Source organism: Hemiscyllium ocellatum, chromosome 7 (assembly GCF_020745735.1).
Source record: "Hemiscyllium ocellatum isolate sHemOce1 chromosome 7, sHemOce1.pat.X.cur, whole genome shotgun sequence".
Lineage (NCBI taxonomy): Eukaryota > Metazoa > Chordata > Chondrichthyes > Orectolobiformes > Hemiscylliidae > Hemiscyllium > Hemiscyllium ocellatum.
This window is the reverse complement of record NC_083407.1, coordinates 3,372,501-3,391,660: the sequence shown is the minus strand read 5'-3', so window position 1 is coordinate 3,391,660 and position 19,160 is coordinate 3,372,501. Positions and strand designations below refer to the sequence as shown.

General features: G+C 52.6%; 1 protein-coding gene across 13 annotated transcripts in view; it reads left to right on the top strand.

The window, feature by feature from the left end:
- The window catches only part of tns1b (tensin 1b), a 592,899-nt gene that overhangs the window by 524,094 nt on the left and 49,645 nt on the right, over positions 1-19,160 (top strand). For all 13 annotated transcript variants that reach the window (XM_060828194.1, XM_060828191.1, XM_060828193.1 and 10 more), the window contains 3 exons: positions 10,948-11,138; positions 13,097-13,166; positions 15,345-15,449. In XM_060828194.1, coding sequence (XP_060684177.1) covers positions 10,948-11,138; positions 13,097-13,166; positions 15,345-15,449 — 366 coding nt within the window. The remainder of the gene's footprint in view (positions 1-10,947; positions 11,139-13,096; positions 13,167-15,344; positions 15,450-19,160) is intronic.

The following is a 19,160-nucleotide window of genomic DNA, read 5'->3' as shown; positions in this document are numbered from 1 at the left end:
ATGCCCGAAACGTCGACTCTCCTGCTCCTCGGATGCTGCCTGACCTGCTGCGCTTTTCCAGCAACACAGTTTCAGCTCAGTTAATGGTGATTGCGTGGGATGGAAAGATGTCGGGAGACTGTGGATGAGGCTGAGGGAGATGGGAAATGGAATGGGGGAGGAGTGGGTGGGTTAGATACGGCAATATGATTTTAATTCTCCTGAATATTATGGTCAGGATGTCGGTTATCTCCCCCTTTACCCTGGGAGGGGACGGATTCCCTCTCCTGTATACAATCCCATGAGCATTGCTCCCACTGCCCTGGGCTACTACAGACCTCTCTCTCAGTGCCTCTGAGGGGACAGTTGGTGTTTCAAAGATTATCCTGTTGTTGTTCTGTCCCGATGTCTGGGGGCAGACATTCCAGAGCGGGCTGTTTGACTGAGGAACGCTGCCAGTGCCCAACCCCTGACTGCTCTCTCACGATTCATTTGATCAAAGGTTTTATTTTCAGCTTTCTCTCCCTACTGTCTGACAATGACTGTGTTAGTTTTCTTTGGCGGGTGACCCACATCAAACAGTTCCTGAGTTTCTCAGATACCTTATGTTATCTGAGCAGTTGTCATTGTTTATAACGTGATCCAGGATTCGTCACTCTCGGCGTTGTGTCCCTGGAGTTTCTGGCCTGGTGAAGTCACTCACCAGTATCATGACTGAGTTCCGGAGCCATGAGGTCATGCTGCAGCTGTACAAAACTCTGGTACGGCCGCACCTGCAGTATTGCGTCCAGTTCTGGTCACCACATTATAGGAAGGATGTGGAAGCTTTGGAAAGGGTTCAGAGGGGATTTACTGGGATGTTGCCTGGTATGGAGGGAAGGTCTTATGAGGAAAGGCTGAGGGACTTGAGGCTGTTTTCATTAGAGAGAAGATTGAGAGGTGACTTAATTGAGACATATAAGAGCATATTTTCTATTTATCTGTTTGGGTTTCTTTTGGTTGGTGATGTCATTTCCTGTTCTTTTTCTCAGGGGTGGTAGGTGGGGTCCAAGTCAATGTGTTTGTTGATAGAGTTCCGGTTGGAATGTCATGCTTCTAGGAATTCTCGTGTGTGTCTCTGTTTGGCTTGTCCTAGGATGGATGTGTTGTCCCAGTTGAAGTGGTGTCCTTCCTCATCAGTATGTGAGGATACTAGTGAGAGAGGGTCATGTCTTTTTGTGGCTAGTTGGTGTTCATGTATCTTGGTGGCTAGTTTTCTGCCTGTTTGTCCAATGTAGTGTTTGTTATGGTCCTTGCACGGTATTTTGTAAATGATATTAGTTTTGCTTGTTGTCTGTGTGGGTCTTTCAAGTTCATTAGCTGCTGTTTTAGTGTGTTGGTGGGTTTGTGGGCTACCATGATGCCAAGGGGTCTGAGTAGTCTGGCAGTCATTTCCGAGATGTCTTTGATATAGGGGAGAGTGGCTAGGGTTTCTGGACGTGTTTTGTCTGCGCGTTTGGGTTTGTTGCTGAGAAATCGGTGGACTGTGTTCACTGGGTACCCATTCTTTTTGAACACACTGTATAGGTGATACCTACATCCAAAAAGTACAATTGATAAGCCAGAGAAATATCAAAGATGTAGAGGGGGGTTTAAAAAAAAAGCAAATAAGAAAAGCAGGTAAGAATTAAGAGAAACCACTAGCAGCTAACATGGGGAATCCCAAAGACTTCTACAGATATGTAAATAGTAAAAGAGCAGTCGAAGGATTCAAGAAAACCAAGAATTGCAGATGCTGGAAATCAGAAACAAAATCAGAAATTGCTGGAAAGACTGAGCAGGTCTGGCAGCATTAATGTGGAGACATTGGAGTGAACATTTCGGGTCCAGGCACCCTTCTTTAGCTTTGGCAGTGTATGGAATGTTAACAGTGAGATGATATAAGGAGGTCTCAAAGCGCTTTGGACAGACTGACGACCAGGGCAAGATGTGAAAGATGAAATGCGATGTGACAAGTGTGAGGTCATTGACTTTGGTTGGAAAAGCAGGAATGCAGAATGTTTCTTAAATGGAGAGAAATTGGAAAGTATTGAGTCATCGAGGCATGCAGCGCAGAAAGAGACCCTTCGGCCCAACTCATCCATGCTGACCAGGTTTTCCAAATTAAAACTAATTCCATTTGCCTGCATTTGACCCATATCCCTCTAACTCTTTCCCAGCAATGTACCTGACAAATGTCTTTTTAATGCTGTAGTAAAAAATGAGGTCTGCAGATGCTGGAGATCACAGCTGAAAATGTGTTGCTGGTCAAAGCACAGCAGGCTAGGCAGCATCTCAGGAATAGGGAATTCGACGTTTCGAGCATAAGCCCTTCATCCTGATGAAGGGCTTATGCTTGAAATGTCGAATTCCCTATTCCTGAGATGCTGCCTAGCCTGCTGTGCTTTGACCAGCAACACATTTTCAGTCTTTTTAATGCTGTAAATGTACCTGCATCTACCACTTCCCCTGGCAGCTCATTCCACACACAAACCACCCTCTGGGTGAAAACGTTGTCCCTCAGGCGTCCTTTCCCTTCTCACCATATATTATGCTGTCTAGTTTTGGGTTCCCCTGCCCTGGGGAAAAGACCTTTTCTATTTCCCTGATCTAAGCCCCTCATGATTTTATCACTTTCCATACCGTCACTGTGCTCCAGGGGGAAACATCCCAGGCTTATACAGCATCTGTTTATAAATCGAACCCCCCAGTCCCGGGAACATCCTTGGAAATCTTTCCCTGTCCAGTTTAATAACATCCTTCCTGTAGCAGGGTGACCAGAACTGGACACAGTACCTCAAAACGTGACCTCACCAATGTCCTGTACAGCTGCACCATGACCTCCCAACTCCTACACTCAGTGCTGTGACCACTGAAAGCAAGCATACCAAATGCCCTCTTCACCACCCTGTCATCTTTTGGTGCCACTTTCAAGGAACGATGTACCTACACCCCTAGATCTCTCTGTTCAACAGTATGCCCCAGGGCCATATTATTAACTACATAAATCCTGCCCTAATTTTCCTTATCAAAATGCAGCACCTCGCATTTATCTGAATCAAACTCCATTTGCCACTCCCCACCCATTGGTCCATCCGATCAAGATCCCATTATACTCTAAGGTAACCGTCCAGCATTATATCACCAATTTTAGTGTCATCCCCAAACTTGCTAACAACGCTTCCTATATTTTCATCCAACCTATTTATATAAATGTCGAACAACAGTGGACCCAGCACCGATCCTTGTGGCACAGCACTGGTCACACGCCTCCAGTCTGAACAACCCTCCACCATCACCCTCTCTCTCCCACCTTCAAGCCAATTTTGTAGCCAATTGACAGGCTCACCTGGATACCATGTGATCTATCTAACCTTGGTCAGCAGGCTACCATGCGAGACCTTGTCAAAGACCATGTGGACAACGTCTACCGCTCTGCCCTCCTCTATTTTCTTGGTCACATCCTCAAAAAACTCAATCAAGTTTGTGAGACATGATTTCCCACGCACAAAGCCATGTTGACTATCCCTAACCAGTCCTTGCCTTTCCAAATACATGTACATCCTGTCCCACAGGATTCCCTCCAACTATAGCTATAGCAGATGGTAAAATTTGAATTCAATAAAAAATCTGGAATTTAGAGTCTAATCATTGTCAACTCTTAGGAAAACCCATCTGGGTCACTAATGTCCTTTAGGTAAGGAAACTGCCATCCTTACCTGGTCTGGCCTACACGTGACTCCAGTCTCACAGCAATGGGGTTGACTCTTAACTAGTCCCTGGGATGGGCAATAAATGCTGGCCCAGCCAGCAAAACCCTCATCCCATGAATGAATAAAAATTAATGTCATCTTCTTCCTCCCTTTTGTTTGTTCAGTTATCCTCTGCTGGTTTTTAAATCACCACATTGTCTGCTTTTCCTTTTGTCTTTAAGCTGTCCTTGACTTCCCCTGTCAGCCATGGCTGTCTCGTCCTCCCCTCAGAATATTTCTTCTTCCTTGGGATGTATTTCTGCTCTGCCTCCCGAATTATCCCAGAAACTCCTGCCATTGCTGCTCCACCGCGTTCCCCACTCAGCTCCCCTTCCAACCCACTCCGGCCAGCTCCTCCCTCATGCTTTTGTCGTTATCTTTACTCAATTATAATCCAGTTACATCTGATTCCAGCTTCTCCCTCTCAAACTGCAGGGTGAATTCTCTCCCATTATGATCACTCCTTGAGCTCCCGAATCCAGTCTGCCTGATTACACGTCACCAAATCTAGAATTGCCTGTTCCCGAGTGGACTCTCCAAAACACACCTTGCAGACATTCCACAAATTCCTTCACTTGGACTTGCTTCCCATCCTGATTTTCCCAGCCCACCTGCATATTGAAGTCCCCCCTGGTTAATGTGACACTGCCTTTTCTAGTTGTTGATTTATTTTCTTTCCCTGATGTCTGCTCAGGTGCCTGGTCACAGCTCCCAACAGCGTCTTTTTCTTCTTTTGCTGTTCCTCAGCTCTACCCACACAGAGTCTACCTCTTCTGATTCTAAATCACATTTTGCAATCGATTTAATTTTATTTCTCACTAACAAGGCAACTCTCCCCCTCCTCCCACCTGCCTGCCCTTTCGATAGGACGTGTATCCTTGGATATTTAATTCCCAGCCCTGAACCCCTTGCAGCCACATCTCTGTGATACTCACAGCATTATCCCTGCCCATTTCAATTGGCAATACCAGCTCATTTACCTTGTTCTGTGGACTGTGTTTATTACAGCACATTGTGGTCACTCGAGTTTAAAAGGATGAGGGTATCTCAGAGAAACATAGAATTCTTAAAGGGATAGACCGAGGAAATACAGGAAGGATGGTTCCCCTGGAGCCAGGGACACAGTCTCAAACCCTTTAATATGAGGAAGAATTTATTCATTCATGCCAACATACAATTCAGAGGCAGCAGGAAACCATCCAGCCCATCAGGTCAGTTCCACTGTTCAATATGGTCATGGTTATTCCCTCAAATCCACCTTCTCACACCCACCTGATCACCTCTTTTAACAAATAACACAACACCAGGTTATAGTCCAATAGATTTAGCTGGAAGCACTGTCTTTCTGAGTGCTGCACTTTCATCAGGTGGTTGTGGAGAATAAGATTGTAAGACACAGAATTTATAGCAAAAGTTTACAGTGTGATGTAACTGAAATTATATATTGAAAAAGACCTGGATTGTTTGTTAAGTCTCTCATCTTTGAGAATGACCATTTCTTTCAGTTCTTTCATATGTAACTCACAGAACTTTTATAAAGTTACATTCTCAAGTGAACTTTAACAATCGGTGTCATGTTGGTGTGAGGTGCGCTGTGTGGTTAGATTAGATTACTTACAGTGTGGAAACAGGCCCTTCGGCCCAACAAGTCCACACCGACCCTCCGAATCGTACACCACCCAGACCCATACTCCTACATTTACCCCTTCACCTAACACTACGGGCAATTTAGCATGGCCAATTCACCTGACCCGCACATCTTTGGACTGTGGGAGGAAACCGGAGCACCCGGAGGAAACCCACACAGACACGGGGAGAATGTGCAAACTCCACACAGACAGCTGCCTGAGGTGGGAATTGAACCCAGGTCTCTCATGTGTGATTCTGCAAATCTCTTTTTTAGAGTAGAATCAGTCTGACCATTATAGCACAGACAGAGAACACAGGGGCTAACACCTTCAGCATTATCTGGGCTGACACCAATTGTTACAGTTAACCTGAGAATGTAACTTTTATATTTAAAAAGCCTTGTGATTTACACATGAAAGAATATCATGGTATTCGAACAGATGAAAAATTCAACAAGCAAGCAAGGTATTTTTCAATGTATAATTTCAGTTACATCAAACTGTAAACTTTTTCTATAAATTCTGTGTCTTACACTTGTGTCCTCCACAATCACCGGATGAAGGGGCAGCGCTCCGAAAGCTAGTGCTTCCAATTAAACCTGTTGGACTATAACCTGGTGTTGTGTGATTTTTAACTTTGTACATCCCAGTCCAACACTGGCTCCTCCAAATCATGACAGTAATCTCTGGAATTCTCAACCTCAGAAGCTCAGATACTGAGTATGTTCCAGACTGTCACACTCTCACTGTTACACTCACTCTCACTGTCACACACAGTATCAGACTCACTATCACTCACTCTCTCCACACTCATTATCACTCTGTCTTCACATTATCACTCATGTCCTTTAGGGAAGGAAACTGCCATCCTTACTTGGTCTGGCCTACATGTGACTCCAGACCCACAGCAATGGGGTTAACTCTTAAATGCCCTCTGGGTCATTAGCGATGGGTAATAAGCTGCAAATGTGTTGCTGGTCAAAGCACAGCAGGTTAGGCAGCATCTCAGGAATAGAGAATTCGACGTTTCGAGCATGAGCCCTTCATCAGGAATAAGAGAGAGAGAGCCAAGCAGGCTGAGATAAAAGGTAGGGAGGAGGGACTAGGGGAGGGGCGATGGAGGTGGGATAGGTGGAAGGAGGTCAAGGCGAGGGTGATAGGCCGGAGTGGGGTGGGGGCGGAGAGGTCAGGAAGAGGATTGCAGGTTAGGAGGGCGGTGCTGAGTTGAGGGAACTCAGCCAACAATGCCCTCGCCCTGTGAATGAGTAGAGGAATGTCACTGTCACACTCCTGATCCACGCACCGTGTAATTATTGTACAGGGTTGGGTGAGTAAGGCAACTGAGCCAGTGCCGAGGTTAATGACTTTGGAAGGGAGGGGTCCACTTTTGTAAAGTTTTTAATTGCCTTCTTTATCGAGGATTTCCCATGTGCAGGAAGCTGTAAATATTTGCAGAGAACTGAATAGTTCCTCCATTCCTCTCTTGTCAGATCTAGAAATTTCTCTGGCCTCCCGTCGCTCTCTAATTCAAACAGGCTTGTGTTAGTCTCGATGGTTGTCATAGAGACGTAATAAACAGAGTAAATCATTCTTGTAAAATCTAAAACAGGCCCCAAGGTAATACAGCATCTCCTGCCATCGAGATTCAGGACAAAAACACCTCTCGACTGAATTGTATACCACTTGGGACCTCCAGAATTTCAGCCAGAAAGGATAGAGCAGTGTGTGTACATTAGGAACACTGCTCCTGAGATAGGGACAGGTGAATGGGCCTACTTCCTATTCTTGCATAACAGGCTCGAAGAGAGGGCTGAATGGCCTCTTCCTGTTCCTGTGTAATTGACTCCGTAGGGACTGAATGGCCCCCTCCAATGCTGATACATCTTGTTCCTAATTAAAGGTCCCCTTCTGGGTATTGCCTGTTGGAAGGGCAGGGTAAAATGCCATTGTGAGGGTTGGGTACAGTATTAGAAAGGGAGTCACACTGAAGCTCTCTGTATTCCAGTCCTGACTGGATCAACAAGGAACAGAGCGTGCTCACTCTGGGTAAACATACACCTTTCCCACTGTCTCTGTCAAACTGTTAACCCTGGAGGTGGAAGCTCTGACTGAATCAGAGTAAGTGATGGCTGGTCACAGTTGGGGCTGTTTGAGGATGACCTTAAAGGGACAGCTGCTCACCTGGAAGAGTGAGATGTGGACACACAAGAGAACAGAGGCCTCCTGGCCCTGTCAATCCACCGTTCAAAGGTGTCCACCCTAACAAATGTGAGAACCACTGGGATTTCCGTCCAATAGCAGGAGGAGGTGGAGATCTCCATTCCTCTATCAGGGCATTATCAGGAGTGTGAGAGCGGAGAATGTGGAGCAGGTGTGGGACAGGCTGGAGGGGCCAAATGGCCTATTCCTGTCTTCATTTTGGACACCGAAGGGTTTGTCGTGTTGTGGTTGGGGTTGGGGTGAGGGTGGTGTCCGAATTGAGGGCAGAGTCTCTGAATAAAGGCAGGGATTGAGAACTGGGAAACGGTGTCTCAGGGTAAGGGGCACTTAGGGCTAAGATGAGGAGAGGTATCTTCACTCAGGGTCGTGGGGGGGTGGGACGGGGGAGGTGATCCTTTGGTATTCCTTGCCCCAGGGTGACAGTGGAATCTCAGTCACTGAGTATGCTCAAGGTAGGAGGTGATAGATTTCTACAGACCAACAATATGAAGGGGATAGAGTGGGGGAATGGTGTTGAGTGATGGGGTCAGCCACGGTCTCACTGAATAACAAAGCAATGGGTGGGATGGAGTGAGGGAGGGCACACAACCAGTGCTACATTCCAACCCAGAATCTTCTGATTGGGGGGTGGTATGGGTTGCTATGGTGCAGGTGGGTAAGTTCTGGCACCAACCCTGACGACGCATGTATCTGGGTGCTCCATGACATCGTCCTCGGGCACTGACATCCCACTCGGTGAGAGAACCTGCTATGATAGAATCACACACCCTTCTGCCTATCAGATCTGTACTGTTACAAATACACTCCCACCTACACCCACCTCACTTCCCCACCCATAACCTTGAATGTTATGACATTCCCGATGCTCATCCAAGCTCTTCCTAAACGTTGTGAGGCTTCCCACCTCCCCAACAGTGTGTCCAGACCCTCACCGCTCTCAATTACCGTCTAATCCTCCTGCCTTTCGATTTAAGATGATGCCCCCTCATTATTGACCCCTGCAAGGGGGCACACTGCTTCCTGTGCACTGTGCCCATGCCCGGGAGTGGAGGTTGGGTTGGTGGGGGGGTGTGGACCTGATGAGGGAGTCACGAAGGGAGTGGTCTTTCCAGAACACTGATAGGGGAGGGGAGGGAAATATATCCCTGGTGGTGAGGTCCGTTTGGAGGTGGCGGAAATGACGGCGGATGATACGCTGTATCTGGAGGTTGGTGGGGTGGTAGGTGAGAACCAGTGGGGTTCTGTCCTGGTGGCGGTTGGAGGGGCGGGGCTCAAGGGCGGAGGAGCGGGAAGTGGAGGAGATGCGGTGGAGGGCATCGTCGATCACGTCTGGGGGAATCTGCGGTCCTTGAAGGAGGAGGCCATCTGGGCTGTACGGTATTGGAACTGGTCCTCCTGGGAGCAGATGCGGTAGAGACCTCCCTCTAAGGCCCCAAGGGATCCTTCCATATCCACCACAAATTCACCTGCACCTCCACACACATCATTTACTGCATCCGCTGCACCCGATGTGGCCTCCTCTATATTGGGGAGACAGGCCGCCTACTTGCGGAAGGTTTCAGAGAACACCTCTGGGACGCCCGCACCAACCAACCCAACCACCCCGTGGCTCAACACTTCAACTCCCCCTCCCACTCCACCAAGGACATGCAGGTCCTTGGACTCCTCCATCGCCAGAACATAACAACACGACGGTTGGAGGAAGAGCGCCTCATCTTCCGTCTAGGAACCCTCCAACCACAAGGGATGAACTCAGATTTCTCCAGTTTCCTCAGTTCCCTTCCCCCCACCTTGTCTCAGTCAAATCCCTCGAACTCAGCACCGCCCTCCCAACCTGCAATCTTCTTCCTGACCTCTCTGCCCCCACCCGAAAATGTGTTGCTGGCCAAAGCACAGCAGGTCAGGCAGCATCCAAGGAATAGGAAATTCGACGTTTCGGGCATAAGCCCTTCATCAGGAATGAGGAGAGTGTGCCAGGCAGGCTAAGATAAAAGGTAGGGAGGAGGGACTTGGGGGAGGGGCCCCCACCCCACTCCGGCCTATCACCCTCACCTTAACCTCCTTCCACCTATCGCATTTCCAACACCCCTCCCCCAAGTCCCTCCTCCCTACCTTTTATCTGAGCCTGCTGGACACACTCTCCTCATTCCTGATGAAGGGCTTATGCCCGAAATGTCGATTCTCCTGCTCCTTGGATGCTGCCTGACCTGCTGCGCTTTTCCAGCAACATATTTTCAGCTCTGTACAAGGGGAGAGTGGCCCAGTTAAGACGATACTCACTGGAGTTACGAAAAACGAGGAGCAATCTCAAAACACCCATAAAATTCAAATATGACCAGACAGGGTAAACACAGAAAGGATGTTCCTGATGGTGGGCCAGTCCAGAGCTGGGGGGAGACAGTCTGAGGATGCGAGGTGAACCATTTCGGACTGAGATGGGGAGGAATGTATCTCCTGGAGAATGGGGAGCCTGGGCGATTCTCTGCTACAGAAAGCAGTTGAGGCCAAAACATTGGATGTTTTTGAGGAGGAGGTGGGTAGAGTTCCTCGGGTAAAGGGATAGAGAGCACGGGGATAAAACAGGAACAGGGCACTGAGGTGGGGGCTAAGCCATGCATGGCTGAACAGGCTGGAAGAGTTATTCACTTCAAGATCCTCCCTCAGGGAATAGGAGCACGCAGCATCAGGGCAGGACGGTCACAGCCCGAGAGAATCAAACTGGGATCGTACTGTGCAGGGAGCAGGAAGGGCTTCAAACTCACAAGAGTGGGCCCGGAGTGGGCGATCGAGAGGGGGGTCAATGATGGGGGAGCGGGTGTGTGATGGGGGAGGGGGTCAGTGATGGGGGAGGGGACAGTGATGGTGAGAGGGTCAGTGACGGGGGAGGGGGTCAGTGACGGGGGAGGGGGTCATTGATGGGGAAGGGTCAGTGACAGGGGAGGGGGGTCAGTGATGGGGGAGGGGGTCAGTGATGGGGGAGGGGGGTGTGTGATGGGGGAGGGAGGTCAGTGACGGGGAGGGGACAGTGATTGGGGAGGGGGTCAGTGACGGGGGAGGGGGTCATTGATGGGGAGGGGTCAGTGACAGGGGAGGGGGTCAGTGATGGGGGAGGGGATCAGTGATGGGGGAGGGGGTGTGTGATGGGGAGGGGGTCAGTGATGGGGAGGGGGTCAGTGATGGGGGAGGGGGTGTGTGATGGGGGAGGGGGTCAGTGATGGGGGAGGGGACAGTGATGGGGGAGGGGGGTCAGTGAAGGGGGAGGGGGTCGATGCTGGGGGAGAGGGAGGGGGTTGTGCTCCCGGAGCTGATGGTGATTGGATGACGAACTGTGCGTTTACCCTTTGACCCAGGAATTCGGTCCCAGGCCACGAGCCCCGAGGGGGTTGGAGCGGGTGTGAGAAGGCGGACAGCCAGCGAGGGACAGTATGAGAATGATGGGCAGAGTGGCCCGCGGAGCCCCAGCCTGCTCTCCCCAGTCCGCTGTGTCTCCCCCGAGTTAGCGAGCTCAATCGCCGCGAACCCAGGAGGGCGCCCCCGTGAGGTGAGAGAGAGAGAGAACGCGCGGTCCATTCACACACCTCCCCTCCCCCACTCCCCTCCCTCTCCCTCACTCCCCTCCCCCACTCCCCTCCCCCACTCCCTCCCTCACTCTCCCGTCCCCCACTCCCCCCCCTCACTCCCCTCCCCCACTCCCCTCACTCACTCCCTCCCCCACTCCCCTCCCCACTCCCCCTCCCTCACTCCCTCCCCCACTCCCCTCCCCACTCCCCTCCCCCACTCCCCTCCCCAACTCCCCTCCCCCACTCCCCTCCCTCACTCCCCCCCATCACTCCCCTCCCCCACTCCCCTCCCCGAATCCCCTCCCTAACTCCCCTCCCTCACTCCCTCCCTCACTCCTCTCCCCCACTCCCCTCCCCGAATCCCCTCCCTAACTCCCCTCCCTCACTCCCTCCCTCACCCTCCTCTCCCCCACTCCCCTCCCCCAATCCCCCCCCCACTCCCCACACTCACACCCCTCCCTCACTCCCCTCCCTCACTCCTCTCCCCCACTCCCCTCCCCGAATCCCTCCCTCACTCCCCTCCCTCACTCCCCTCCCCCACTCCCCTCCCCCACTCCTCTCCCCCACTCCCCTCCCCGAATCCCTCCCTCACTCCCCCTCCCTCACTCCCCCTCCCCCACTCCCCTCCCCCACTCCCCTCCCCCATTCCCCTCCCTCACTCCCCTCCCCACTCCCCTCCCTCACTCCCCTCCCCACTCCCCTCCCTCACTCCCCTCCCTCACTCCCCTCCCCCACTCCCCTCCCTCACTCCCTCTCCCTCACTCCCCTCCCCACTCCCCTCCCTCACTCCCTCCCTCACTCCTCTCTCCCCCACTCCCCTCCCCGAATCCCCTCCCCCACTCCCCACACTCACTCCCCTCCCTCACTCCCCTCCCTCACTCCTCTCCCCCACTCCCCTCCCCGAATCCCCTCCCTCACTCCCCTCCCTCACTCCCCTCCCCCATTCCCCTCCCCCACTCCCCTCCCCCATTCCCCTCCCTCACTCCCCTCCCCACTCCCCTCCCTCACTCCCCTCCCCACTCCCCTCCCTCACTCCCCTCCCTCACTCCCCTCCTCCACTCCCCTCCCCACTCCCCTCCCTCACTCCCCTCCCTCACTCCCCTCCCTCACTTCCCTCCCTCACTCCCCTCCCTCACTCCCCTCCCCCACTCCCCTCCCTCACTCCCCTCCCTCACTCCCCTCCCCCACTCCCCTCCCTCACTCCCCTCCCTCACTCCCCTCCCTCACTCCCCTCCCTCACATCCCTTACTCCACTCCCTTGCTCCCACATCCCTCACATCCCTCCCTCCGATATCCCTCACACCCCTCCCTCCGATATCCCTCACACCCCTCCCTCCGATATCCCTCACACCCCTCCCTCCATTATCCTTCACTCCTCTCCCTCCGATATCCCTCACACCCCTCCCTCCGATATCCCTCACTCTCCTCCCTCCGATGTCCCTCACACCCCTCCCTCCGATATCCCTCACACCCCTCCCTCCGATATCCCTCACACCCCTCCCTCCGATATCCCTCACTCTCCTCCCTCCGATGTCCCTCACACCCCTCCCTCTGATGTCCCTCACACCCCTCCCTCTGATGTCCCTCACATCCCTCCCTCCGATGTCCCTCACACCCCTCCCTCTGATATCCCTCACACCCCTCCCACATGGTGGGGAATCAGGATGTTGTGGGTTGGGATGGGAATATTACAGGAGGTTTTGAGAGGTAGGGATCAGCCTGCAGCCTAGTTTCTGCATAAGAGGGCTGAATGGCCTCCTCCTGTTGCTGTGTAACAGGCCCGAGGGGCTGAATGGCCTCCTCCTGTATTCAGTGTTGGAGAGCAGCAGGTAGAGTGAGCTGGACGAGCTGTGGAGGAGTGTGTGAGAGTCACTCCCGAGTGAGTCTCTCGGAGCTGGTGAGTGTGGGTCATCACTAACCATCACTTTGTCTCCCTCAGCCCAACATGCACAGCTACCGAGAGGCGTTCGAGGAAATGGATGGAGGACCAACCAGTCCCACCACAGCGGGTGAGAACTCACCCTTTTATCTTCAAATATCTTTCATAAAACCCACTCGAATCCTGAATCCCCAGCGAGATGGAAAATGGACAAGGAGCAGAAAGATCATTGTCAAACAGACCTGGCACATCCCACACCAAACCCAGCACCTGGTTCAGCACCCAGAGCCCTGTATCAATCCCAAACTAATCCCACTGCCCCCCGCTCTCTCCCCCCAGAGCTCTGTATCAATCCCAAACTAATCCCACTGCCCCCCGCTCTCTCCCCCCAGAGCTCTGTATCAATCCCAAACTAATCCCACTGCCCCCCGCTCTCTCCCCCCCAGAGCCCTGTATCAATCCCAAACCTAATCCCACTGCCCCCCACTCTCTCCCCCCAGAGCCCTGTATCAATCCCAAACCTAATCCCACTGCCCCACTCTCTCCCCCCCAGAGCCCTGTATCAATCCCAAACCTAATCCCACTGCCCCCCACTCTCTCCCCCCCAGAGCCCTGTATCAATCCCAAACCTAATCCCACTGCCCCCCACTCTCTCCCCCCAGAGCCCTGTATCAATCCCAAACCTAATCCCACTGCCCCACTCTCTCCCCCCAGAGCCCTGTATCAATCCCAAACCTAATCCCACTGCCCCACTCTCTCCCCCCAGAGCCCTGTATCAATCCCAAACTAATCCCACTGCCCCACTCTCTCCCCCCAGAGCCCTGTATCAATCCCAAACCTAATCCCACTGCCCCACTCTCTCCCCCCAGAGCCCTGGATCAATCCCAAACCTAATCCCACTGCCCCCCACTCTCTCCCCCCCAGAGCCCTGTATCAATCCCAAACCTAATCCCACTGCCCCCCACTCTCTCCCCCAGAGCCCTGTATCAATCCCAAACCTAATCCCACTGCCCCACTCTCTCCCCCCAGAGCCCTGTATCAATCCCAAACCTAATCCCACTGCCCCACTCTCTCCACCCAGAGCCCTGTATCAATCCCAAACTAATCCCACTGCCCCACTCTCTCCCCCCAGAGCCCTGTATCAATCCCAAACCTAATCCCACTGCCCCCCACTCTCTCCCCCCAGAGCCCTGGATCAATCCCAAAACTAATCCCACTGCCCCCCACTCTCTCCCCCCCAGAGCCCTGTATCCATCTCCAGCCTAATTACCCGTGCTGTAAAATGCCAGCAGGTTTTCTGACGGTCCCTCTCGTTGATGTTGGATGTGCAGTCCGCGATGGTCACAGGGAGATACCCAGTGACCGAGGCAGCACCATGGAGCCAGCTGGGTTCTCACACAGGGAGAAGGGAGTCCCTCCTTGTGTTCATCTACTCAGCCCACCCCGTCCCCCCACCGTCCCCCCCCCCCCCCGTCCCCCCCCGTCTCTCCCGTCCCTCCCGTCTCCTCTGTTTCCCCCGTCTCCCCCATCTCCCCCATCTCTCCCGTCTCCCCCGCCTCTCCCGTCTCCCCCGCCTCTCCCGCCTCTCCCGCCTCTCCCGCCTCTCCCGCCTCTCCCGTCTCTCCCGTCTCTCCCGTCTCCCCCGCCTCTCCCGCCTCTCCCGCCTCTCCCGCCTCTCCCGTCTCCCCCGCCTCTCCCGTCTCCCCCGCCTCTCCCGTCTCCCCCGCCTCTCCCGTCTCCCCCGCCTCTCCCGCCTCTCCCGTCTCCCCCGCCTCTCCCGCCTCTCCCGTCTCCCCCGCCTCTCCCGCCTCTCCCGCCTCTCCCGCCTCTCCCGTCTCCCCCGCCTCTCCCGTCTCCCCCGCCTCTCCCGTCTCCCCCGCCTCTCCCGCCTCTCCCGTCTCTCCCGTCTCCCCCGCCTCTCCCGCCTCTCCCGCCTCTCCCGCCTCTCCCGTCTCTCCCGTCTCCCCCGCCTCTCCCGCCTCTCCCGCCTCTCCCGCCTCTCCCGTCTCTCCCGTCTCCCCCGCCTCTCCCGCCTCTCCCGCCTCTCCCGCCTCTCCCGTCTCTCCCGTCTCTCCCGCCTCTCCCGTCTCCCCCGCCTCTCCCGTCTCCCCCGCCTCTCCCGTCTCCCCCGCCTCCCCCGCCTCTCCCGTCTCCCCCGCCTCTCCCGTCTCCCCCGCCTCTCCCGTCTCCCCCGCCTCTCCCGTCTCTCCCCTGTCTCCCCCGTCTCCCCCGCCTCTCCCGTCTCCCCTGTCCCTCCCGTCTCTCCCCTGTCTCCCGTCTCTAACGACAATGTTCTGATTGTTTACAGTTGCCCGCTCTCCCCCAGGGCTGGCGAAGACCCCTCTCTCTGCCCTGGGTCTGAAACCACACAATCCGGCCGACATCATGCTCCACTCAGCGGCACTCGGAACAGGTACCCTCACCCAGCTCCCTCTCCCTCAACGGGGAGACTGGATTGCAGGAAAGGGGGGTGGATGGAGGAGGAGGGAGGTGGGGAGTGGGTGGCGGTGGGGGAGACAGAGAGAGGGAGACAGACAGGCAGAAAAATGGAAAGGGAAAGGAAGATAGCAAGCGAGGTACGAGACGGAAGTTATTGTAAGACATGCACTTTGGCTGAACATGATTTATTTTCGTATTGAAATGGGAAATGTTTACAGAAAGCTGCAACACTGAGGGATTTGGGAATCCACATTCGTGACTCACAAAAGGCTCCATCATCAGTGGAAGATCGGGAAGGCAAATAGCACACCGGTCTTTATTTCCAAAGTATGGAGGGCCGGGGCTGCACCGGGCTCGACACCGTCAGAGTCACTCGAGGCACCAGGTTATAGTCCAACAGGTGTATTTGAAATCACAAGCTTTCAGAGCACTGCCCCGTCATCAGGTGAAGTGGAGGGAATCGCACACGGCCTATTGGACTATAACCTGGGGTTCTGTGACTTCAGACTTTATTTGGGGTCATAGAGATGTACAGCACTGAAACAGACCCTTCGGTCCAACCCATCCATGCTGACCAGATATCCCAGCCCAATCTAGTCCCACCTGCCAGCACCCAGCCCATATCCCTCCAAACCCTTCCTATTCATATACACATCCAAATGCCTCTTAAATGTTGTAATTGTACCAGCCTCCACCACATCCTCTGGCAGCTCATTCCATACACGTACCACCCTCTGTGTGAAAACATTGCCCCTTAGGTCTCTTTTATATCTTTCCCCTCTCACCCTAAACCTATGCCCTCTAGTTCTGGACTCCCCCACCCCAGGGAAAAGACTTTGTCTATTTATCCTATCCATGCCCCTCATGATTTTGTAAACCTCTATAAGGTCACCCCTCAGCCTCCGACGCTCCAGGGAAAACAGCCCCAGCCTGTTCAGCCTCTCCCTGTAGCTCAAATCCTCCAACCCTGGCAACATCCTTATAAATCTTTTCTGAACCCTTTCAAGTTTCACAACATCTTTCTGATAGGAAGGAGACCAGAATTGCACACAATATTCCAACAGTGGCCTAACCAATGTCCTGTACAGCCGCAACATGACCTCCCAACTCCTGTACTCAATACTCTGACCAATAAAGGAAAGCATACCAAACGCCTTCTTCACTATCCTATCTACCTGTGACTCCACTTTCAAGGAGCTATGAACCTGCACTCCAAGATCTCTTTGTTCAGCAACACTCCCTGGGACCTTACCATTAAGTGTATAAGTCCTGCTAAGATTTGCTTTCCCAAAATGCAGCACCTCACATTTATCTGAATTAAACTCCATCTGCCACTTCTCAGCCCACTGGCCCATCTGGTTCAGATCCTGTTGTACCCTGAGGTAACCCTCTTCGCTGTCCACTACATCTCCAATTTTGGTGTCATCTGCAAACTTACTAACTGTACCTCTTATGTTCACATCTAAATCATTTACATAAATGACAAAAAGTAGAGGACCCAGCACCGATCCTTGTGGCACTCCACTGGTCACAGGCCTCCAGTCTGAAAAACAACCCTCCACCACCACCCTCTGTCTTCTACCTTTGAGCCAGTTCTGTCTCCAAATGGCTAGTTCTCCCTGTATTCCAAAAGGGAATGCAAATAAGAGTTGGGAGGTTTTGCTAAAACTATACAAGGCCACAGTGAGACCCCAGCTGGAATACTGTGAAGGGTTTTGGGGCTCCCTGATCTGAGGAAAGACAGGCTGCCACTGGGGGCAGTCCAGAGAAGGTTCACTCGGCTGATCCCGGGGATGGAGGGACTGTCTCATGAGGAGAGGGTGAGTAGGTTGGGCCTCGACTCAATGGGGGTTAGAAAAATGAGAGATGACCTTATTGAAACATACAAGACTTCACTTTTTGGGTTGGTGTGGAGAGATTGTTGCCCTCTGGGTGAATATAGGACTTAGATTCTCCCAATGGGGGAACCATCCTCTCATCATTGACCCTGTCAAGCCCCTTTAGAATCCTGCCTGTTTCAATGAGATCCCATCTCATTCTCTAAAGTCCAGGGAGTAGACCCCCAACCTCTTTAACCTTTGCTCATGAGACTCAGGGACTATCCCAGTGACCCGTCTCTGAGCTGCCTCCCATGAAATAACATCTTTCCTTAAAAAAGGGAGCAAGCCTGCTCTCAGTGCTCCCGATGTGTGTCCCCAGCACCCTGTACAGTCACGGTAAGACTTCTCTAATCTTATACTCCAACCCCCTTGAAATAAGGGCCAGCATTTCATGACCCTTCCTGATTACCTGCTGCTCCCTGGGTGCTAGCTTTCTGTGTTGTGAGCACAAGCCCCCCCCTCCTGAGTCCCTTTATGTTGCAGCCTGTTGTCGTTTCTCCCTATTTCAATAATACCCTGTTCATTTGTTCCCCTTCCCAAGTGAACAACTTCACATTTTCCCACATTATGCTCCATTTGCCAGCGTTTTGCCCACTTACTGAACCGATTGCTATCTCTTTGTAAACCGCTCCCACAACCTGCTTTTCCCTGATCTCCAGCTGGAAATGCTGTCTTCCAAGGGGAAGGACACAAATTAAAAAGGGGGTTGAGGAGCAGAGAGCTTTTGGGGGTGTGACAATTGCACATGAGTGTTTGAAGTGGGCAGGAGAGTCTGTTTGTCTGCAGTTGGAGGGTTGGGTCTATTTCAGGGCTGCAAAGGGCCCTGGAGGATTTGGGGTAATGGAAGCTATTTACTGGGATGGTATTAGAGCTGAACAATTCCAGTACATGGAGAGATTGCAGTTTAATGTGGATAAATGTATGGTTATCCACTTTGGTGGCAAGAACAGGAAGGCAGATTACTATCTAAATGGAATCCATTTAGGTAAAGGGGCAGTACAGAGAGATCTGGGTGTTCTTGTACACCAGTCAGTGAAGGTAAGCATGCAGGTACTGCAGGTAGTGAAGAAGGCTAATAGCATGCTGGCCTTCATAACAAGAGGGATTGAGTATAGAAGCAAAGAGGTTCTTCTGCAGCTGTACAGGGCCCTGGTGAGACCACACCTGGAGTACTGTGTGCAGCTCTGGTCTCCAAATTTGAGGAAAGACATTCTGGCTATTGAGGGAGTGCAGCGTAGGTTCACGAGGTCAATTCCTGGAATGGCGGGATTACCTTACACTGAAAGACTGGAGCGACTGGGCTTGTATACCCTTGAGTTTAGAAGACTGAGAGGGGATCTGATTGAGACATATAAGATTATTAAAGGATTGGACACTCTGGCAGGAAACATGTTTCCGCTGATGGGTGAGGGCCGAACCAGAGGACACAGCTTAAAAATACGGGGTAGACCATTTAGGACAGAGATGAGGAGAAACTTCTTCACCCAGAGAGTGGTGGCTGTGTGGAATGCTCTGCCTCAGAGGGCAGTGGAGGCCCAGTCTCTGGATTCATTTAAGAAAGAGTTGGATAGAGCTCTCAAAGATAGTGGAATCAAGGGTTATGGAGATAAGGCAGGAACAGGATACTGATTAAGGATGATCAGCCATGATCATATTGAATGGTGGTGCAGGCTCAAAGGGCAGAATGGCCTCCTCCTGCACCTATTGTCTATTGTCTATTGAATTGGAGGAACATCTTTTCTGACAGAATATTTGGGAGTGTTCTCCCTGAGAGGGGAGTGTGAATGGGTTTAAAAGGAAGTGGA